Genomic DNA, 24,222 nt, shown 5'->3' with positions numbered 1-24,222 from the left:
CGCCGCTGCCGTCCTCACGGCCGGCCCCCTGAACTGTCCGGGCTCCTGGGTTGTCGGCCCCCGGCCGCCCCTGACCTGGGTCCACATCGCCACCGTGGCCTTCCGCACGGTCGGCCCCGGAACTGTCTGGACTCCTGTGCGGTCGGCCCCTGGCCGCCCCTGAACTTTTCTGTTTTGGACTCTGTTTCCTTGGGCTCCAGTGTGTTTCTTTTTGTTGTTTTTGGTGCTGGCTCGTGTTTTGCTTTTGGTTTTGTCCCTCTTGTGCTCCTGTTTTGGTTTTGCCTCGAGCCCTCCGTCCTGGTCCCCACCACCCGCCCTGGTCGGGTTGTTTGTTGTTTTGTTTTTTTTTTTTCTCTCTGGCTGTTTTGTTTCCTTGTTGGGCTGTCTGGGGCCAGCCTTTGACGGGGTACTGTCACGATCCTGGGTCCTTTTGACCCAGCGTTTTGTGTTTTCTACCAGTGTCATTTTGGTTCTGTTCTTCCTCCGGTTTAGTGTTGTTCTGTTCTGCCGTCTACCCCTGTGTTAAGTCCGCGTTGCTAGTCTGTGTCTTTGTGTGTATGTGTTTCCTGTTTTATTGTGACGGTCTGTGTCTTATCTCAGTGTGTTCAGTTTACTCTTCCCTGTCTCGTCAGGTCTGATTACTCCCAGCTGTGCCCTCCTTTTGTGTCTCATTCCTCGTTATCCTTCTGTGTATTTAAACCTCGTGTCTGCCTCTGTTAGTTGCTGTTTCGTCTGTGTTATTCCCCTCCATTTTCCTGCGTATTCTGGCCGCATTATTCTCCCTGCATCTCCGTTTCATGTTTCAAGGTTTCAGGTTTGTTTTTTGCTTAGCTTTTCCCAGTTTAGTTCATTCTTAGGTTTTGGGTTTTCGCCCACCTCTTCTCCGTTTGTGTCATCCTTTGGTTATTAAAGCTCGCTCACCACTTAAGCAGTCTGCATCTTGGGTCCTTATCTACACTCCACACGTCTGCCACATCGGACGTGACAGTGTCCAAATGTTGTCCGGCCACGAATTTCCTGTTAGGATGGAGACGAGTAAATTTCTTTGTAACAATAATCACCAGATGTAGTATTGCTGTGGTATTATTATTCACAGGGCACAATTTTCTGTTAAAGGATCGGGTTTAGTAAAACAAAAGGTTATTCTTCCTAAGGTGAATTACTTTAAATAGATTAGGCTGCACGGTAAAACCGTTATACCCAATACCCACAGACAACATGAACAATGTCTGTCTACTTCCAGGAACTACTCAAACCTTGTGCTTTATGTCATCCTCTCCTCACTTCAAATACTATTTAAGGACAAGCTGTATTTGACATTTTATACCATTACAGTTTTATTTTAAGTGATTCAACTGTTTCTCAAAAACTCGACTTTGTCAGGTTTCACTTAGAAAAACAAAGGGAACAAAAGGTCATTTAATGTAGTCAGCAACTGGAAACAGTAATCACAGGGCATAACAATTCACCTCCCCAAAATAAATCTGCCATGGTGGACCTACAGTGCCATGATGAGTTAGTGGTGTCCAAATCCTAACTTGTGATACTTGGCCAGTTATAGCCTAAAGGCCAGTGAGCTCATCATCCACAAGGCTAGGTAGTGGACTAGGCACCATTGTCAGGTACTCCCTGGAGAACAAAACTTCGTCTTCTCAGATAATTTTACTGCTATAACAAAAGAATGTCCCAACACGGGCTAAATAAAGCATTGCTCATCTCATCATTTGACTTCAAGTTTCTGAGGTGAAGGTTCAGATTATTAACTGTGTGCGTGCACACACACACACACACACACTTTCTTTCAACTCTATATAGCAACAAACAAGTATCTGATACAGACAGCAAAACAGCTAAAGAGGAAATAAGTCAGACTTCAGAAACTTGTCAAGAATATCAGTTGAGATATTTCAACAAACCATTTTGGGGAAGGGGGGACAACACAAACAAACATCTTTACAGTTTATAAATTGTAGTCACACTAATGTACTGAATGGTTATGGAAATGATGCTCACCATGTTGGTGTTCCACGTATGCACTTTTATAGCATTTTCCAATAAATTACGTTTGTCTGAGTTCTGGAAAAAACAAGACAAGGTTATAAGCCATACTTGTAACAGAATATGTTGTGTTAGACACCCTAAGCAGTGACACAACACAAAACCACAGGATTTAAGTAGGGGTTTAAAATATCACATTAACTCGAAGCATACGTTAGTCGGAGATGCTGCTAGCACTTTGGTTAGCGTGTCACCCGGTTTGCGACAAACCACTCTCACAGAGCGTCGGGGCCTCAGTAAGTATGCCTTGGACAAACTGACACAATTCCTAAGTGGATTGCAGTTGTGGGGAATCACAACTGAAGAAACTGAGTGTGCATGTAACACGACACCTGCAGCTAAACTTTGCCATTTGAGCATATGCGTTGTGTGGCTCACATCTTACAGAGTGTCAAGTGTCGAAAAATTGTTGGCTGCTTCAAACATAGTTCAGCCAACACCTCAGAGCTGGAAACACAGCAAATAAACCTGGGGCAGGGGAAGGAGCCATTGATCCAGGACATGCCAACAGGCTGGAATTCAACACTAGAAATGGTCAAGCGTCTAAACCACAAGCAAGCAGCAATTATAGCAACCCTAGACCAACAGCGCCACAAACTTGTCAGGCTGATGCCACAAGAATGGGCCAAACTGCAGAAACTGGAGTCTGTTCTGGAGCACTGGAGTCAACAATCTATATACCATTTAGGCTGAAATAAATTTGATTAAACAAAATCTATTTCTTGTTTTAATAACCATTCTGTTCTTCTTCCATCTTTCCCTCTGTTTGTGTTTTCTCACTACAGGTATGTAACTGAGATTCTCGGTGGGGAATCCTACGTTTCCTTCTCAGTGGTACTGCCTGCCCTCTTCCACTTGCATCGTGTTATGGAAACCACTGATGATGATATGTTGCTAGGTTTAAAACAGCATTCCAAGCAGACCTAACCTCCCCTTAAGAAAACGATATCAACGATGAATGACTCAAGATTGCAACAGCTTTGGATCCTCGTTTCAAGGACTTGAGGTGCCTCTCCAAGAGTGACAGAGAGAGGATGTGGACCACAGTTGGAAGACTGCTGCATGATCAGTCCCCACCTTGAGAGACTTGTGAAGATGGGACACCCAAGAAAATGAGTCTTTTACAGATGGGTACAGATTCAGAATCAGATGAGGAGTTGCTGCCTGATAGAATCGTGCACTTGTACGGAGCAGAGCTGATTATTAGTATGCAGGACTGTCCCTTGGAGTGGTGGTCAGCTCATTCAGGAGCTCATGACAAGCTGCCACTGCTGGCTTGCAAATATCTAGCCACTCCTGCAACCAGTGTTCCGTGAGAGAGGCTTTCCTCAGTTGCAGCCAACATTGTAACTAGGAAGCGATCAGCTCTCCTCTTGGACCAAGTTAGCAAGTTAATTTGTCTTAGTAACAGGGCCACATTAATGTGGATAAATGTTGAAAGAGTTGTTTGTTAACATGAATGTTCAAGATGTTCAATAAACATGTTAAGTGTGTATACATTCCCTTCAGTTTGTTTGCTCATGTGATTAATATAGATTAAAAATTAATGCTATTTAATCCTGATTAATTGAAATTAATCCATCTGATTAAAAATTTTAATCATTTGACAGCACTAGTTTAAATGCATCCACTCTAATGCTTCAGGTCTCTAATGGCCGGTTGACACATTAGAAATAAACAGGAGCACCTAGAGTGCACTGATGATTTAATATGTAACACCGTATTGCACGGTGTTACATATTGACATTGATTAGAATTCTTCCTCTTTGACCTGCTTTTTGGGATCATCAAAAGACTTGACAAAGGCAGCTGAGGCACTGGAGGTTGAAAGGATTACACCCAACCGTCCTTTCTTGAACAAACGCATGGAGGCTGCTTCATATGATGCACAGCACTGCTGGTGGATCCTGCCAAGATAAGAAAAAAAAAAAAAAAAAAGGTTTCAACTCAGCATATGAAATGTTGAAACCATCACTTGAGAGCCATGTTAAAACTGCATAAATCATCATTGTTAATGGAAACAAGACTTTTCCTTTTTCTTTTCTTTTTCTTTAAGAAAAAAAAAATCACACTTAGTCCTAGTATCTCACCTATAGTAGGCCAGCTGTATTGCCATCTGTATAAAAGCATCTGGGCTTATTTGGTGTGCTTTTGGAATTTTTTTTCCAAAGTGATTGAATACCAAAACCCTGAGGTCCAGGTCTTGGGCATGCCTGTGATGGTGGAGACGGAAGACATGTGTAACAGTCACACAGTTATGCTAGTGTTCTTCATTTCAGATCCATGTGGCTGTTCCCTCTTTCTTTGGAGCTGTACCCTAAACTTACATACATTTCTAAAGTCTGATTTAATAAGTGTTACTTTTGCAAATAATGCTCCCCATTATAGGCATGCCTAAGAATGAGCCTACCTAATGATTCAGGTAGGTTGCTGCTATCATGGTCCTGTGCCTTACACCCAGGGTATTCAGTTTTTGCACTTAAAAAAAATTCTGCTTATTACTCAACATTAATTTATTAATTGTTTATTTTGTACTTTTTACATTAGAGTTTATTAGTTTTCTCAGCATTTCTCTCAGTTCTCCTTTTCCTGTGCCAAACGTATTTTTGTCTGAGTTTTCTCGTTCCAGTTATTGTAACCCACTTCCTGTTTTGCTTCTCTTGTTTGACTGTCCCAATTGTGTTCAGCTGGCTCTCATTACACTTGTGTATATTTAAACTCTGCTCTTACTTCTCACTACGTCTATCGTCTTTCCTTGTGTTCTCACTGCTTGTTACTAGAATTTTGGATTCTTTTTACTAGTTACTGGCAAAAACAAGGCTTTGTGAATCGGAAACAGGGATGCCAAACTCATTTTACATCACAGGCTACATACAGCACACTTTGTTCTTAATTGTTTCTGTCAGTCTAAAAAAAAAAACTTTTAACTATGCATTTAATCCTCAAGACATCTTAATATAAGAGAAAATGCAATTTTAATAATATGTTCAAGTTTTTCTATATGATACAAAAACCCTGCTCTAGTAAATAGAAAAAAAAAATCTCTCAGGTCAGGTCTGACACTAAGAAGAAGAAGAAACAAAAAAAATAAAACCAAAAATTGAAATTTCTATAGCAGACACACACACACACACACACACACACACACACACACACACACACACACACACACACACACACACACACACACACACAAAAGATCTTTTTGCCATTTTATTGTTTATTTATTATCTAATTAGTTTGATGTAATATCAATGGCTTGGTTGTTAAACCTATGAAAAGGTTCTTAAAAGTCCAAAACGTAAAAAGCCATCCACTTGACCGGATTGGAGTCTTTGCTGGGCCCTCAGGGCTTATGTTTGACAACCCTGTACTGAAAAGGTCAAAATAATTGTACTTCAAAACAATCTGACCACCATCCCCACAGTGAAACCTTCTGGTCACTTTTGCCACTGTGACATCTTGATCATGCAATTCTTGTGAAAACACAAAAACAAGCATACCTCTAATCCACACAGCATGTCCCTTAGGTTACACCTCCACAGATGTCTTGGTAGCCATTAACAAGTTTCTGGCATAATTCTGCCTGGATATTTGACCACTACTTGGCAGAATTACTTTAAACTGGTTAGTTTCCTGGCTCGGACCCACCTTTTAATCATCATCCACAAAAGATTTAATCTGTTAATGGGTTGGGCCATTGGGAGGGCCATTTCAGAAGCTTAATGTTGGTTTTGGAAGGGATAACTGTTTGGGAACCCCCAACTGTTGATTGTAGGTGATGTAGAGTTGGCGATAACACCCCATTCTTCAATCTACAACTCTGCTGTGTTGTAGGAGTTGAATAAATTGCTTTAAGTGACCAGCTACATTTTTAATTGACCAGCACTACTTTTATTGATGTGACTCCTGACAGAAATAGCAGGATAATTTATTAAGTGTACCATGCAAAACTTTGCCCTGAGAAACTCTCCTTTTGCGATATGCTTGTGATTATTTTCTATTTGCACTGAAGTGGTGTTGAGTCAGTTTTTGAAGGATTTGGCTGAATATTTTCCAATACCCAAGTCAGTCATTTGATCACAGTCCACGAAGACATACTTTTTAGTTCCTGAAAAGAAAATTGAATGCAGAAAGATATGCAGTACATCAAAGGAAAAAAACAAAACAAACAAATACAGCCTTTGGTGATGTGCATGGGTTTGGGACTTTAGACAGTCAAATGATTTTCATCTAAGTATACTGTATATAGAGGGGAAGAAAAAACAAAGAAACGTCCAATTACAGCTTGATGTTCTCTGAATATGGACTACGTACAGCAATAGATGCATTTCCTAAACTGCAATGAATTCTTTTGTCAGGGTTTCTGGGTCGTTGACCCAGTATTTTCAGTTCACGTTCACTGTTTATCTACTGCCTGTTCCACTTCCTGTTTTATTGTGTTAACCTTGGTCTGTGTGCATTATGTTCAGTCCTCTTCCCATTTATCATCAGTTCATTATGTTCAGCTGTTCACTCACCTGTCACCTATCAGTCATTATTCAGCCAGTATACTTAAGTCCTCAGCTCTCTCCTGGTCTTTGTCGTGTCATTGATGTTATGTTGTCTTTCCCGTTAGTGCTCAGTTATTCAGCCAGCCACTCAGTCTTTCAGTCAGCTAGTCAGTCCTACTGTTCCTGCTTTGTTCATTCACCCGCTCCAATAAACCCTCATCATTTCTGCACTGTGAGTCCTGCGTTTGGGTCATCTCTTCCACGCCTCCACACACAACCCCTGACATCTTTGTTAAATCCCCTGAATTAAAGCTGAAGGTCTGCACTTTAATCATTGTCCAAATACGTATGAACTGTGACTGTCAATATGGAGAACAGGAAGAGTGTTATGTAGTACTGTAGAATAATTTCAAACTCTGGCATTTCTTAACACCACGTCCAAGAGAATCAGTTCAGTTTCTGATTTCCACTCTCCCACAGTAAGTGGACTCCTAGGTACATGCCCTCAACACCTCACCTTCATGCTGCTTCCCTCTGCTTTGATATCTGCTGTTCTTATGCTAGCTTGTATGGTTACTGACAAAGGAGAGTTCACATCCCGTTAAAGCTAAACTTAAAAATTACTATAGAGTTTTAACTTAAAATGTTTTAGTTGTCCAAATCTTTAACTGTCGTGCAAAACTCCAAACCTAGTGTTTCTGAGACAGACTTGCGTGAAACAGGAATTTTAATAATGGTGGTATGGATAGAATATAAATTTGGTCAACAAACTTTTATTTTCTTACCTGGTAAAGGGTTGGAATTTTCTTGGGTCTCTTAAGTTATCTAAAAGCCCATTTATGTATCTAACAGAGCTTAAACAGGCATGTGTGCTTACTTGTCAATGCTCTGTTTAGCTTCCTCAATGGCTGTTTTGATATCAGGTGTGATGTTAAAGTGTAGTTTCTGAGGCATTGGCAAAAGTGCCACAGGAGACTCCATCATCTGTGGTTTCTTCCTGTCTCCACACATTAAAAACAAACAAACAAGCAGAACAGAACATCACATCTAGTGACAGACGAAGTGACAGTCACTGTTAGGTGTGCTAGGACATTGCTTAATGATGTTTAAGATGACATAATTACATTTGCAAAAACAACAGAAATTAAAATTTATAGAGAAAACCTGACATGCTCCTGAAGTGTGGCTCTTTAGAGGATGTAAACTTACATGGAAGATGTGATATAATCTGATAGAGCCATACATGGTGTGCCATCAATAATAGCATGCAACATGTTAAACCCACATGTCCCATCTTCACCAACAATAAACTGAAAGAAAGACACAAATTAAGTACTACATTACTTTCAGCCTTGAGACTGTTTCTTCGTGTGCAGTTCTGTTACCGAGCTTCTATGATAGGGAAGTTTTGTAGTAAATTTGGGCATCAATATACGCTTTTAAACAACAACAACATCATCATTATTATTATTCTTAACAATAAAAAGTGAGGTAAAGGCACCTAGAAGGTACACTAGCATTTAAGCGTAGTAACCCTTCCTACCATTCTCACACTGAGACAGACTGTTTTCACTTTTCTTTTGCATTAGTAGAACTACTCTACTATTAACTTTTCGCACAACTTTAATCTGATCTCTGTGCAAGGTAAAATAGAGCTTGCCTGACTGATACATTAGTGGTTTGGTTTTCCTTCTCTCACCTGCAGTGATTTGTCAAACCAGCGGTTAGCACTGTTCCACTGGCTGCCGCCTCCATGCAAAACCTGCAGTGGTTCAAACCCGCTATACTTCTCATATGTCCGAGGGATGGCTTTGTCCAAACACAGCACACAGATGCTCCTTTCAATGGCTGAAACTGATTTTTTGTTGGAGGGATCTGAACAAATTAAGCACAAAAACATACAACGCAAACATGCTGCTAAAATAAATGTAACAGATCTAATTACATAAAATCCTTACATAATTGTTTAACATTCTGGAAAACCTAAAATGTAATATTCTAATCTGAAGGTTAGCTGTTCGATCCCTGGCTGATACATTCTACATGCCAAACATCTAACCCCAAGTTGTTTTCTGATTCATCGATGGGAGTATTAATGCATGTGAATGCGTGTGCGCATGCATCAAACAGCATGCAGCCTGTTTCAGTTGCTCCTGCTTTTTCTTTTTACTTTAGCTTTTTTCTTACTTAAGAGTGTGCCTCCTTTTTTAATATCTCATCAAACTGTGTGCTGTTGAACTAGGGCCGTATTAACAGGAAATTTACACACCAGAGTGCTTTCACTTCCATCTTGGGTGACTTCAACCATGTCACCTTGGACACTACACTGCCAACTTTCACACAGTATGTGGTCTGTCCCACCAGGGTGGAGAGACTTTTAGATCCACTGTACAGTAATGTCAAGGACGCATACAGTTCATTCTCCCTCCCCCCACACGGTAGGTCAGATAATAACCTGATTCACCTCACACCCTGCTATGTGCTTATTGTGGGGAGGGAGCCTGTGACTGCTACAAGTATTAGGAGGTGGTCGGAGGAGGCCTTAGCGGAATAACAGGACTGTTTTGAATTGACAAACTGGAAGATCCTCAGAGTGAGGATATCAATGGACTTAATGATCCTATCACCGACTACATAACCTTCTGCACCGACTCCATTGTCCCAACTCAGACTGCCTATTGTTATAGGCAGTCTAAGCCGTGGGTAACTAAGGACATCAAAACACTCCTGAAGGACAAGAAGAGGGCTTCAGAGTGGGCGATAAAGAGGAGGTGAGAACGGTTCAGGCGTTATTCAGGGGCAAGATCAGAGAGGCTAAGGACAATTACAGGAGAAAGCTAGAGTGGAAACTTCAGTAGGACAGCATGAGAAAGGTGTGGAGTGGCACAAAGACCACCACTGGATTCAGTGAGGACAGAGATTCAACACTACAGTAAAAGTTTACCCCCCTACAGCCTTACCTGTAGTCAGCCTGCAAGCCACAACCACGCCACACTCTCTCCCTCCCTCTCCACATAGCATCATTGCCTCCTGTAAAAGTCCTGACACCCCTCCCCCACCTATCACGTTCACTAAAACCAGGTTCAGGGACAAATGAGAAGACTCCACTCAGGCAAGTCTGCTGGACCTGAGTCCCCGTGTCCTCAAGGCCTGCGCCCCCCAGCTTTATGGAGTCTTTCATAAACCGCTCGTGTTAAATCTGAGTCTGCAGAGGATTCCAGTGCTGTGGAAGATGTCATGCCTCGTTCCTGTACTAAAGACGCCATGTCCCAGTGGCCCCCAGGATTACAGGACTGTGGCACTGATATCCCACGTCATGAAGACCCTGGAAAGACTCATCCTTGACCGGCTCCAACCTACAGTCAGGCCAAATCAGGATCCCCTTCAGTTTGCTTACCAGCCCCACCTCAGAGCTGAGGACGCCATCATCTACCTGCTCAATTGTGTCGACGTCCATCTGGACGTTTCCAGTGCATTCAATACCATCAGGCCAGCCCTTTTGGGTGATCCTCTATGCTGCTGCATGCTGGGGCAGCAGGTTGAGGGTCGCAGATGCCAACAGACTCAATAAACTGTTCCACAAGGCCAGTAATGTCATCGGGACGGAACTGGCCTCCCTTAGGGTGGTGTCTAAGAGGTGGATGTTGTCTAAGATAAGGACAATGCTGGCCATAATGCCTCCCACCCTACCTACTCTCTGCTGGCTAGTCACAGGAGCATGTTCAGTGAGAGACCAAGATTACCAAAAAGCACCACTGAATGACTCAGAAAATCATTCCTGCCCCTGGCCATCTCCTTGCATCTCCTCCATCTAATACACTGCACACACTGCAATATTTTACACCCTTTTGCACACGCTCTACAGTAAAATAACAAATTACAACGTTTCACAGGTTGAGCTTGAAATTGCTTAAAGTGTCTACATTTACACATTTTTCAATAAATAAATGAATATATCCAAAGCGAATTCAAACTGGAAATAGGTGGTATGTAGATTATGATATTACTTATTATTCTGACCTAAATTTATTGCTCTTGTATTAACATTTGTGTCCCAATGGTAGGTGGGGTCACACAGGTGACCTTAACACTTTGCATATGACTAATTATAATCTACCGTGTCCCTTAATTATGAACCTTTTCCCTTAAAATCCTTGTTTTTACTTAATATTACGCACATGTTTGTAAGGTTCATAACATGCCTATAAAAGTATAATTGTGCTCACCCTGGACCAGTTTGTTATAGTATTTGTACCAGGCGTCCCGGCGCAAGGTCGTGAGAATACCAACATGCTCTGCGTTGGTCTCTAGTGAGGAATTACAGATCCACTGCAGCTGAACACAAAGCTGATCAGCAGTGATCGGAGTGCCATCACTGTGGTAGACCTCCACTGTAAAGAACTGAGAAAAGAGACAACAATGCTGGACTGACAGTTCAACACTAAGAAAGAGACCTGAAGCCACTTGTAATTCAGGCATTACTGCCCCATTGTTAAAAGAACTGGAAGATCAAACTTATTCCAAATAAATTAAACATGAGTATTCCCATGAAATGTACGACAATTTTAGTAGCACCTTAAATTAAGCCTTTGTGGTCTAAGAAGCTTAGAAAGAAAATTGTCTGGACTTCTTTAAGTTGCTTGAAGATGTTTCACCTCTCATCCGAGAAGCTTCTTCAGTTCTAGGGTCAAATGGTGGAGAGTCCCAGATTTAAGCCCTGTGGAAGTGTCCCCCACAAGAAGGACAATGGACCCCCTAATGATCCTCTACCTAATCACACGAGCCTAGGTGTAAAAACAGGTGTAGGTCACTATCAGCCAAGGTTTCCAGTGAGCTCATTGTGAAACCTAGCCCCACCCTATCATGTGATTTCCTGAGTTCAAATGGCCCAGGATGTGAGTGGGCGTTAAGGCGTCTGGGACGGGATCTCAACACTGAATTATGGATGGCAGACAGTTGTTGTTGTAAGCCACCGCCTCTGTTCAAAGATGGTGGTTCACAGTGGACATAAATGGCTTCTTTCACTCCTCTTTGAAACCATCTGTCTTCTCTGTCCAAAATGTGACCATTGGCATCCTTGAAAGAGTAACCTTTGTCCTTTAGATCGTCTTTCAAGGATGCCAATGAAATGAAAGTAAATGTCGGGAAAAACATTGTTTGATTTGTTTTTCTGAGCATACTTGTATGTGCTGTGATAACTTTTCTAGAGTTATTAGAAAAAGTTTTTTTTAGTAAGTACTTCTTGATATAATGTATGTAGTGCTTTGTTTTTACTAGTAAGCTGGTGCTTGAGCCAGGGCTTTTTTACCTGGACTTGTAGAATTCACGTTTTAGAAATAATGGGGCCCTGAACTCAAACACCTCAAGAAAGGTGTATGTTTTTGACACCTCACCTGAGAGTTTTGTGCCACTGTAATGTGTCTGGGGCCATTGGAGTTCTTGGCATGGAACACCAATGAGTCAGTCTTCCGTCCAGGGACACGGCAGGATGACAGTGCCCGAAAGTATTGCATCATACAGAGGGGCTCTCCTCGCATATATTGTACTGGTAGTGTCTCACTGCAAATTGAAGAGGGTGTGTCCTAACATAAATTCATGGTTAAATTAAAAAAAAAAATATATCCAAGACAACCAACAACTTTATTTAAAACCGCTATTCAAATATTCTGGTTAATAGAGTTCACTGACTATTTTACATTATTATAAAGTAAACCCAGAGTTTGTCAAACATGCTTCCTGGAATACAGCCCTGGTCCCCAACCAGGCATCTTTCAGTGTTTCACAGTGTGTCCATGGTCCACTACACCATCTTTGCCATGCATGATTGGAAGAAGTTTTATGTGATCTGATGGTACTCACTCCTCAATCATTGTCTTAAAGTCCAAAACAGCTTTTATCACTTTGGCAGCACACCTGGTCAGAAAAAACAGTTATAAAACAATACAACATAGAACGAAGTTTGCAATGCAATATAACTCACTAAGCAAAGTGGCCAAGATGCCTAATGTGGGTCAAACTCCTGAAACCAAAGATCCTTATAATTTATACCGTACAATTTATCTGTAACTGCCCATGGACAAAATATGTTCAGCTATTTTCATGCAGACCAGTTGATCCTGCATGAATTATTGGAATTATACACAAAACCAAATTCAGAAAAAGTTGGGACAATAAAATGAAAGTTCGACCCATGATCTCGATCAGGTGGTCGGGGTGAGTGACTGATGTACCGGCACAAATGTGGAATGAATGGCAGGAGAAGTGATCTGAAGTGATCAGAAGAAATCCTGGATGATGAAAGAACTCGATGGAATATTGAGGGGTAGTGACAGGTAGTGACACAGTCAGAGCCTGTGAGTGTGAACAGGCTCTGATGGTGAAGCATGCTAGGATTTTTGAAGCTGGAGTTAATGTACAGATAGGTTGTAAATTCTTAGGGTGTAGTTCATCTTGAAATAGAATATGGGAAGTAGTTGGCAGGTTTGCTTCAATTGAGTAAGACACTGATGACTATTGTGTAGATTTCCTAAATGAACGAAGGTAATGGCAAGCAGCTTTGGAGTATTAGTTGTATAGGTTGAAGGCCAGTTAGAAGAGAACCACCTTCTACCATGATAACCCCCAAAACCAGCTGATTCTCATCAAGCTGATCATCATTGAAGGACTTTTCTCACCTCCACATATTACCCATATGTACATTAAAAACACAGAATATTTCCCCTAAGCTAGTTAACTCACTGTTAGCCTATTGGATGGGATATTGCCACATGTTTACATTTGTTTTCTTTGACTTCTTAGTTTAATCTTTTGGAAGATAAAAACAAACAAACAAACAAACAAACAAACAAAAAACTTGCTGGGTCTGTGTTTACATTAAAACATACTGCAATAGACAGTGAGTAGGGTCCAAATGCAGGTCCAAGCTGAGCAAGTTGAGACAGTGGGCCAGCACACATCTTTGTATTTTCTAATGTACAAAATTACCAATGCATGGTAGTATATCTTTCTTTTCTGATGTCCATAAAGTCAGATGCTCAGCTAACTAAAACAGAGTTCAAGTCCTTCCTTGTCCTTGTTTTATGTGTATTTTTCTGTGTGTGCACATGTGCTTACCTTATTTGTCCCTGTTTATCAATGAAGTCCATTCTGGGAAGAACAAATCCACTGTTATAAATCAGCAAAGATTCCCTCGAGTCCAAATAATTAATCTGTATCCCATAATCTGCAAGCTGCAAAAAGAAAATGCAACAGTCTGTCTGAAAAGTCTTAGATTACTTTTAATGTTATGGTAGTTCAATTCAATTTTATTTATATAGTGCCAGATCCCAACAACAATTGGCTCAAGACATTTTATATTGTAAAAAATTACAATAATACAAAGAAAACAAACACCCCAACAATCATATGACCCCCTATGAGCAAGTGTCTTGGCAACAGTGGGAAGGAAAAACTCCCTTTTAACAGGAAGAAAACTCCGGCAGAACCTAAGATTTCATTTCATTTCATTTCATTTATTTATTTATTTCACACTTGGTACAACAGTTCAAACAAACCAACCACACTTTCTATCAAAAAAGCACTACAACCATGTGTGAAAAGGAGCAGGAAGAAGAAAATATTCTTATTAAACCCTGCCCCCTATCTACAATCCAACTTAAGAAATAATTAAATGCAGAGAAGTATATAAACACATGACTGAAAAAGGCGACTAAAGAAGAAACACACAATGAATTTTGGGAATCCCCCAGCAGCCTAGACCTATTGTTTACTAAGGGAGGATTCAGGGTCACCAGCTCCAACTTAAACTTCATTCATAATCAAAAAGGAAAGTTTCAAGCCCAATCTTTAAAGCAGAGAGGGTGTCTGTCTCCCGAATCCAAACTGGAAGTAGGTTCCACAGAAGAGGGGCCTGAAAGCTAAAGGCTCTGCCTGCTATTCTGGACTGTACTTATTCACAAGTTATTTGGATGTGTCACTACTTTGGAAGACCCTGGAAGAACTGATGATCTTGAATCACCAGTTGTTTATAAATGGCTTCAAGAGACTTTCCCAATATGTGTTTATCAACTATTCACCTATCTAAGTGAGTATATGTATGCATGTATAATTTTAACCTGTGTAGATTACAGAAAATCCAAAAGAAATTTAAACTTCTGTACCCAATTCTTATGTTTAAAAAAATAATAATAATTTAACCTCCTAGGACCTGGCGTCCACATATGTGGACATCACATTTTGGGTCATCTAGACCAAAATACTAAATTGTGCTCTACAAGGGCCTGATATCCACTTACGAGGACTTTATACTGCCTCTGATTTATTGAAATTTAAAACAAATATCCTCATATGTGGCTGTCATTTTTCTTAGAAACAAAAATCAGGTTAAAAAAAATAAATATAAAAAAAAAAATCTGGTGATTCCTTGTTTTTACATTCATCGGGTCCTAATATGCCCAAATGTCACAGAGAAATAAAAAAAAAAAATGCATGCCATGGAAGAGTTCGGGTCTTAGGAGGTTAAGATGTATCCTGTATCCGGAAAATGGACAGTTTAAAGCAGGGGCAGGCAACTCCAGTCCTCAATTGCAGGTGTCCTGCAGGTTTTAGATGTGTCGTTGATCCAACACAGCTAATTCAAATTGCCGAATCACCTCCTTAACATGTCTTGAAGTTCTAACAGGTCTACTGAGGACACTGTTGCTGCTGCCCTCCATGCTACCCTGTCCCAATTGGAGCACCAGGTGAGCTACGCACGCCTTGTCTTTATTGACTTTAGCTATGCCTGGGTGGGTCCGGGATGGGCGTGAGGTTCTGGGGGCACTCCGTCTCTGGGCTGGGGCCCTGGCCAAGCCTCAGGGGCTTGGGTCCTGGTTGGTGTGTTGCCGGGGTTGTGGGCGGGTGGGTGTATGGGGCCCAGTCCTGGCGCAGGGTGCCGCCTGTGCATCGACCCACCTGGGGGCTCTTCAACTGGTGGGGAGGTTGTCACATCCTGCAGGAGCTTTCCTCTCTTCAGGAACTCTCTGCAGGAGGGGAGATACAGGAGAGGTGGAGGAAGATCTCAGCCTGGGCGCCTATTGTCTTGTGTAGTCTGGAAGATGAGTGGATGATGGGGTGGGTGCAGTTTTCTCTGTGGTGGGGTCAGGTGGACTGTCCCGGGCTCTGTGGGGCCGGGCGGCGCTGCTGCACTGGGCCCCGGTCTGGATGGGCCTGGGCCCCCCTTTCCCTGGCGGGTTGCAGAGTATGGGGGTGCCTACTGGGGTCAGCGGGGAGCTGGCCCCAGGAGGGGTCACTTGCCCTCCCTTCCTTCCCTCCCATCTCCAGCTGCCTCCTCTTCCCGCTCCACCACAATCACCCCACATGCAGGGCCTTGGGGTAGGGGTGTGTCACCAGGGTGCAGAGGAGACATCCCCCCCTCTGTCCCCTTCTGGCTGCCTCTGCCTCAATTTTATCCCACAACTTAGACATTCACATTACTCACACTCTCATTACACATACATATAGGATCTTGGGGTGGGCACGCTACACGGATTCCAAATTACCATCAGGGTGTACACCTCACCCCTGGCGTCGTTGCCCACCTCTCAATTTTAAATACACGTAGACATTGAGGGCTAGCAGGAGGGGCTATACGCTTACCTGCTGCTCTGGCAGGTAGCTCCATGCCCTCCTGGGTTTTAAATGCACCTTAGAACACACATACATCAACACTACATATGAGCGGGTGGAGGGAGGTTTGAGTCTTCCCACACCCCCGTTCTCTGCGGCCTGCTGGAGCGGGGGCTAGGAGGAGGAGTTGGCCGTCCGACTGGGGTCTGGAATGTGGGGCCTCCCTGCTGCTGCGGAGTCGGGGCGGTCTGCTTCTCCCCACCACAGGGAAAAGGGAAAAGGGTAACACCACCTGGGTCTGGGCGCAGTTTCCCCCTCCAGGGGCAAGGGTACCTAGACCCGGGGCTTAGAGTACGCTTGGGGAGTGTGATTGTGTGTACAGTGTCTCTATGTCTGTCTCCACGTTGGGTGAGTGTTGAGTAATTGTATATGAGAGCATGAGGGTGGGAATAGATGTTTGTATCTGTGTGTGCCTGTTTGTCTGTGTCTATATGTCAGGTTGGGTATCAGACGCCACCCTCTGGGGACATCTCAGGCCCTCCAAGGTTTGGAGGCCCATCTCCCCACCACTTCCCCTGCCGGTGGCAGACGCCTCAGACATCGGTGCGTTGGTGGTTCTTTGTGTCCGGGTGGGCGCCCAGGTACCCACCGGCTCACTCCTTGGCGGCTGCTTATCGGGCATGGAGCCTGGGGCTTGCTCGGGCCACTGGGATGGGGTGCCCTTGGCCTCGCGGCCCGGGGCTCGGTCACTCAGGCACAGCTGGCTGCCGGCGGAGCTCACGGGCACGTCACTGCAACCCCCTGGCTTCTGCTCCGCGGCTGCTGAGTGACCCCTCATCTGGGACTCTCCTCAGCTCTTTCTGGGATAGTAGCATGCTGCTGCCCTCTGTTGGTCTTCCTTGGTCTCTTGTGTTCTGGGGGCCTCTGGATGTCTGGAGTTTTGATCTCCTCCATACCTGCTTCATGCCCTGGAGGACAGGGCAGTGGCCCCCACACCCTCTAGCAGATCATTACATGAAGGAACCTTTTAAAACAAGCTGTTCATGCTCACAGGTGCACACACGGGTGATCACACACACAAAACACACCCTTTTTGCCTCCTACCTCAAAGCACACTGCGCTGTCGATCTCACGTGCTGCACAATAATGTTTAATATTTAGTATTTACTGTCATATTCCCATATATCATTGTGATCTTGTTTATTACTCTCGTTTTCTTCTGCTTGCTTTCTTTTTTCTTTCTCAACAGGCGATCCAGGTGATCGATATATGTATTTTTTGTCTGCTTATTCTGTTGGTTTTGGTTTTGCCCTTTTCCCCGTCCCTCTTCTCAGGGTTTTTTTTTTTCCTTTCCCTCTTTCTTTCTCCCTTTCTTTCCACCAGTCAAGTCTGTCCCGTATTCAGCAAGTGAAAATAAAATAAACAATAAAGGTGAATCAAATGGACCATTACGGCAAGGCTGGGATGGTCCATTTGGTAAAGTAAATCCGTTGGGCATCTTTCTTCGCCTTTAGACAATAATTCTGATGGCAAAAGAACCAAACGGGACAGGTTTAAAAAAAAAAAAAAAAAAAAAAAAGCTATGCCTTTAACACCATCCACCCTCACAGATTGGTCAGCAAGCTGATAACCGTAGGACTCCCATATTCCACCTGTCTTTGGATTAAGACTTTCTGACAAACTGCAGCTCCACAGCTCCTCGGCCATCAGCACCAGCACTGGCTCTCCCCAGGGCTGTGCGTTGTTCCTGCTCTTCACGCTATACACATATGACTGTGCCCTCGCTCAACACAGTAACACAATCGTCATATTTGCAGACGACACCACTGTGGTGGGGCTCATCTCTGGGGGAGATGAGACTGCCTATAGGGACGAAGTGGAGTGGGTGACAGCGTGGGGGAGAGAAAGCAACCTGCTCCTGAACACAATTAAGACCAAGGAGATTGTTGTGGATTTCAGGTAAAAGAAAATGGACATTAAACCACGTTACATCAGTGGGGATGGGTGGAGATTGTGTCGGACCTCCCCTTCCTCGGAGTTCACCATACCATTTAAATTACTTAAGATATATTAATCAGAAATGTAAATGGGAGCAAATTATAATAAAACAAACAAAAAACAACCCAACAATAAGCCACTGACGACAATGTTTCTGAAAAAGCTGTGAATGGAGACACATCAGGATAAAAACCATTATGCTGCCTATGATTTCTCACCACAGTGCCTAGTGAAATGCACCTATGAGCTCTCCTGTCCCACCACTAACAGTTGAGGACATTTGATCCATGTGTTGCACTCACCCAGTTGTCAGTAGTGCACGCTTTCCTCTCCAGGCTTCTCTGCAGTTTCTCTCCATCACCTCCTTCTTTGAGGAACTCCTTCATCAGCTGTTTTGTGTGCTTCAGCTCATCCACTGTTACAATGGGCTCCAGACAACTCAGATAGCGTTCACAGGTCTCCCGCAGAGGGGGCACAGGCAGACGGGGCAGTCCTTTCTGATGGTTCAGATACCTGCCACCCATCAGAGTGTCCGATGCAGAATTTACCAACCGACAGGATTTCACCAAGCCATAGGAATTCATCATTCCAACATTCACCTGACAGATGCAAAAATGTTTTAGTTACTACATTAAATTCTGTAAGAGAAATTAAAATAAGATCTTAATAGTGATACAAAAAAAAAAACCATATTGTTAAGAGCCAGGGAAAATGATTTACACAATTACATTAACAAAAGCCAGCATGTTACTTACTATAATTCTGTTCAGAATTGTCAACATTTTTCTTTCAGTTAGCTTCCACGGTTGGAGTTAATTGTTAAACCTGTTTAACTGTCAGGTCACAGTGCTGTTGAGAAAATATTTGAAAGAGAAAAGCCTCTGGTTAAAGGAAATGATAAATGCATCCCCCCCCCCAACAACACAATTATCTTAAGTAAACCAGGTAAAAAGGCACATGAGAGGTTTTCATTTTCTCTGCAGCAGTTAATAAAGCAAATAGAATGGTTTAATAGTTAATAATAATTACCATATTTTCAATAGTATTAAAATAACATCGTTACCACTTTTAAGTTACAGTCACCAATAAATTGGTACATTTGTTTAAACACAAAACAATGAGTTTGGTGCACAGTTTGCTAATAGTTTTGCCACTTTTTTCTTTTCTTTTTCTTTTTTCTTTTGGCCTTTGGAGTTACCTGTCAGCAGCTACAGTTCTTCCTGGTTTAGCAAAAGATGAAGGTAATGGTGGAGTTGATTGAAATATAAAGACCAACCAAACAGAACAATCGATCTTCTTCTTCTTCTTTGGGGTAGATGGGCTATTTTTTATTGCTGCCATCTACTGTTTATTGTTACCCGAGTTAATCATCTTCTGATCAAGCACTGAACCATCTGCTGTCACAGCTTGGGTTTAGTTATGATTTTCTGAGACACAGGTGGGAACCCTGATGGAAGCAATTAAGGTGGAGTAGACAATCAGAGCCCTATTCAATAAAGCAAGTTCAACTTATCCAGGTTACCTTTACATTATCAAAATTCAGTTACACTACATTGGTAATCAGATTAATTGGGAAGCTACACCCATCCTCCATCTTCATTTTTACCAATGCCAGCATCTAGAATGTGGAGGATCCTATCCCAATTCGTGTCATTGCTGGGTCTCCATTCAGCCCTATTGGTTCATCTGAGTTTAAGCACTAAATAGCTTTTATTTGAATTTTCTATAAATTATGGTGATTGGATGAGCTATCCTTATTTGCATTTACAAAACAGACAGTGAAAAATCAGCTCAAAGAAAGAAATGCAAGTTCATGTTAAAGTTTTTGGCAAATTAGGATATTGTCAGGTACATTGTACAGTGTGTCACTTGTAATCTCTTGCAGGTTTTTTGCACATCTGGCAAACCAAGCATGTAAAAATAGTTTTAGTTCCCCAATGATTATAACTTTGGTGCTAAAACATGAAAAAATCTGATGATGATACTAGTTTTACTGTTTCTAGTCTTACCATCACTTTCACTTGGCATAAGACTTCTCTGGGCAGGATGCGTGAGAATAAAGGCACAAGTGCATCTCACATGACAGAAGCAACCCTGTTCAGGGATTTTGGCCTTACAGTTCTGTGAAGTGTTTTTTCTTTCCCTCAAAAGCTTATCTTTTAGATCTTCAATAAACATCAGATGAGCTGTGTCTATATTTACTGTATGTTTTCTAGATAAGAGCCTGCAGGGCCTGCCTCAAGTGACCCCTCCCTCATCCCTTCCTCTTTAACAGTACAAAAGAGTCGAGTCATGGTTAACCCTGAATAATCCATTTAGTTTTGGGTATTTTTACTTTTTAAACTTTAACTTTAACTTTAAACTTTGCATCTAATAATCTTTTATAGTCGTTTTTGTATGTGGAACACACAGGGAAAGAAGGCTGCAGTAAAAGTTTCAGCTTGGGTAAATCAGCATAAATCACCATTGTAAATTATTCTACGAACCTAACCTACTCTGAGAGATTTTCTAGGAATGGCAAGGCTATTTTCTGGAGAATTGATTGTCAGTGGAACCTATCCTGTAGATTAATCAGCAGAAAGAAATCTGCATACTGACCAATTAATTCTCCAGAAAACAGTATCACCATTCCTGGAAAATCTCTCAGACCTCTGCAGGGAGACTAGAAGGGTCTGAAGATTTTTAGTAGCATCCTAACTGGTTGGTTCCCTGATGAGCATCGGTAATGTATCAAATATATTAGAGATATAAGCAATGCCAACACAGAACACACACCAAAAATACCTATTTAATAAATAAAATTATTGATTCACTTTGATTTGATTTCCATGTCTCCGTTATTATGCTCTAGAGGAGTAAGTTTTATTATATAGATGGATCCAATTTAAATAAACAGCAACACTGAGAGCACACTTAGAGATAAAATCATTAACTTAAATGAAAATGTTGATTTCAATGCTCCTTGTGCTAAATAACCAGATTAATGATTTTCTGCAGTATAAACTGTGTCCTTTTTGCAACAATGTTGCATTTTCCAGTTATCTTTTTTATGTTTTTTATAGATCCTACACAATTTTATCATCATGTCATAATGTCTGTGACGAGAATAGGTGGCACTCATAGGGATCATTTAGTGTGGAATAAAAGTCACATGGTCGATGAAACTAGATGCTGCTAAAACCATCCATTTCATGTGGGTTAACTTACTGAGTTAACTTAACCAGCTCATAAGACCGCTCAAAGAAAAAGATACCCAGGTGGAAGTTTGCTTTTGGTGTAAACCCCACAAGTGGAAAATTCCTATTGGTGGAACATCGCTAAGAAGAGCCATCAGTTCTAGGATCTGTTTAACTCTGACTATTTAAGTCCCTGCTCTTCTCCCTTGGCTTGTACTGCAAGGCGTCTTAAAGTAAGTTAAAAAAACAACAACTATATATTAATATAATTTTGGCTATGTCTGTACCTGTTCTTCTGTTTAAATACTTGCTGTGACAGTACAATATGGCATCATCCCCACCCATGTGGTTAACAAACCGATAGATTCTCAGATGCACGCAAGTAAGGGAACAGTCTCTTCAAGAATTGAAGAATTTTGAAGCTTGTCCACCACCAGATGGGGCATGCTAAATCTGAATATAGCATTGGTTTATGTATCTCAGTAACATTATAAACCTGCATGGAAAAACCATTAAATCCGGAGAACCTGTCACACTCCGCATTTATCCTGTTTATTTAGGTAAGGCATTCGTGTGAGTGTTGGGAGCTAAGTTCTTCGTTTGCGAACACCTCATCGTCTTAATTTACGCTGGTGAATACCGTCCAGCGTCATTCTGTGGAAATATGATACTGAGATTCTGCACCAGAACTGTGGTAAGCAATATCCTTTCATTTAACTATACCTGATAATAATGTAACTTTTTGGATGTTACACTTGGATGGCTGAACGGATCCATAACTGATTGCATTTTAGATCATAAAGCCAGATCGGTTCAGTCCCTGATCCAATTTGGCTCGATCATTTCCCAGCTCATCACATCTGGATCTGTTCATAGCAGCTTATTTTACATTTTTGATCTGTATTCCTTATTTAAAATGTCTCATCCTCTAATAATATACTGAAATACCCAAAATGAAAGGTTAATTAAATGTGAAACGGTGGCTGTGAGGAAGCCATCATCGATCAGTGAAGGCTGATATTACATCAACAAATATAACGAATGGTCATAAACCTTAGCAAAGAGTTTTAATTATTATTAAATAAAAAGTGCAGATCCACTTTTGAGTCTGTTACTATATGGGTGACTAATATCAGAGGTCTATCAGTAAACTGTCTGATTTGTACCAGAATCTTTTTTTTACTTTGTCACCTATGTTTTGTCTCTCTCAGGTTACCGATGAATAATTAGATTTAAAATCATAATAAAAGTGCTCATTTGAAGTATGCAAAAGCTGGAGACCATCCCAGCTGTACTATTCTGCATAAGTAATAAATGGGTACAGGCCACCAGTCTGTCACAGAGCTAACACAGACTGACAACCATTCAGACCTATGACCAATTTAGAATCTCCAGTTAACCTAACCCTACCAACTGCATGTCTTTGGGATGTGGGAAGAAGCCACAGTACCCAAAGAAATCCCATGCAGACATGAGGAGAACATGCAAACTCCACACAGAAAGCACCTGGCTAGATGTTGGATTCAAACCCAGAACCGTCTCGCTATAGATGGTAAATGGACTGATTCTTATATAGCACTTTTCTATTCTACTTCAGCACTCAAAGTGCTTTATACAACATCACCCATTTGCACCCATTCGTACAGTGCTTTGCTTTTTTTTTTTTTTTTTTAATGTAAATATACACCAAAGTGCTTTGTATCCACACACACTTATACTCATCATTTCATCTTCAAATTAATGACCAATCTTTAAAGTCTTGTCTCTTTTCCGATTGAATATGAATATTGTATCAGTACCTCAGCAAATTTAATAATCAATCATGTGTTTCATAGTACATCATCTACTCTTTGGAGATTAAGGAAGTTGGATGATCTTTTAGATCATTTATGCAGAAAAGTACAAAACTTTAAAATGTTAAAGTTTTTCAGGTTTTTTTAGTCTTATTTCAAATGGGACGAAAACCGCATTGTTCCTCCTGTATCCGAGGTTCGACTAGCGGACGAACTCTCCTTTCCAGCACCCTGGCATAGACTTTCCCAGGGAGGCTGAGGAGTGTGATCCCCCTGTAGTTGGAACACACCCTCCGGTCTCCCTTCTTAAAGATGGGGACCACCACCCCGGTCTGCCAGTCCAGGGTACTGCCCTGATCTCCACGCAACATTGTAGAGGCGTGTCAACCAGGACAGCCCTACAACGTCCAGAGCCTTCAGGAACTCGGGGCGGACCTCATCAACACCAGGGGCTCTGCCACCAAGGAGTTGTTTAACTGCCTCAGTGACCTCGCCCCCAGAAATTGGCGGGTCATTCCCCTCATCCCCAGACTCTGCTTCCCCCTCGGAAGATGTGTCAGTGGGATTAAGGAGGTCCTCGAAGTATTCCTTCCACCGCCTGACAATTTTCTCAGTCGACGTCAGCAGCGCTCCGCCAGCACTATACACAGTGCAGGTAGAGCACCGCTTTCCCCTCCTGAGACGCCTGACGGTTTGCCAGAATCTCTTCGAGGCAGTCCGAAAGTCTTTTTCCATGGCCTCTCCGAACTCCTCCCACACCCGAGTTTTTGCTTCAGCCACTGCCCGAGCCGCATTCCGCTTGGCCTGTCGATACCTGTCGGCTGCTTCTGGAGTCCCACAGGCTAACCAAGCCTGATAGGACTCCTTCTTCAGCCTGGTGGCTCCCTTCACCTCTGGTGTCCACCATTTGGTTCGGGGGTTACCACCACGGCAGGCACCAACCACCTTGCTGCGCCGCAGCTCACTGCAGCAGCCCGGCAATGGAGACGCTGAACATGGTCCATTCGGACTCAATGTCCCCAGTCTCCCTCGGAATGCTGTTGAAGCTCTGCCGGAGGTGTGCGTTGAAGATCTCACGGACTGGGGCCTCTGCTAGAC

General features: G+C 42.3%; 1 protein-coding gene across 1 annotated transcript; it reads right to left on the bottom strand.

The window, feature by feature from the left end:
• Window positions 1-1,953: 1,953 nt before the first annotated feature.
• On the bottom strand, window positions 1,954-18,739 carry LOC116319146 (carnitine O-acetyltransferase-like). Its single transcript, XM_031738376.1, has 11 exons — window positions 18,458-18,739; window positions 13,665-13,780; window positions 12,411-12,464; window positions 11,945-12,110; window positions 10,778-10,952; window positions 8,251-8,426; window positions 7,761-7,861; window positions 7,429-7,548; window positions 4,149-4,271; window positions 3,830-3,965; window positions 1,954-2,076 (listed from the first exon to the last, which is right to left on the bottom strand). Exons 1-11 carry the CDS (start codon window positions 18,737-18,739, stop codon window positions 1,954-1,956), a joined length of 1,572 nt encoding a protein of 523 aa, XP_031594236.1.
• Between the last annotated feature and the right edge of the window lie 5,483 nt (window positions 18,740-24,222).

Source organism: Oreochromis aureus, linkage group 7 (genome assembly GCF_013358895.1).
Source record: "Oreochromis aureus strain Israel breed Guangdong linkage group 7, ZZ_aureus, whole genome shotgun sequence".
In the NCBI taxonomy this organism is placed as follows: domain Eukaryota; kingdom Metazoa; phylum Chordata; class Actinopteri; order Cichliformes; family Cichlidae; genus Oreochromis; species Oreochromis aureus.
Note: the sequence above shows the minus strand (reverse complement) of the source record. Positions and strands in the feature narration are given on the sequence as shown.

What these genes read in the sequence shown, in the direction of transcription:
- LOC116319146 (XM_031738376.1), bottom strand. Translation starts at nt 18,739, where the DNA reads ATGAATTCCTATGGCTTGGTGAAATCCTGTCGGTTGGTAAATTCTGCA. An exon ending in TTTAAGACAATGATTGAGGA is followed by an intron (nt 12,111 to 12,410) that starts GTGAGTACCATC and finishes TTCAATTTGCAG; the next exon opens with TGAGACACTACCAGTACAAT. An exon ending in GCTAAACAGAGCATTGACAA is followed by an intron (nt 4,272 to 7,428) that starts GTAAGCACACAT and finishes CCACCATCACAG; the next exon opens with GCATGCCCAAGACCTGGACC.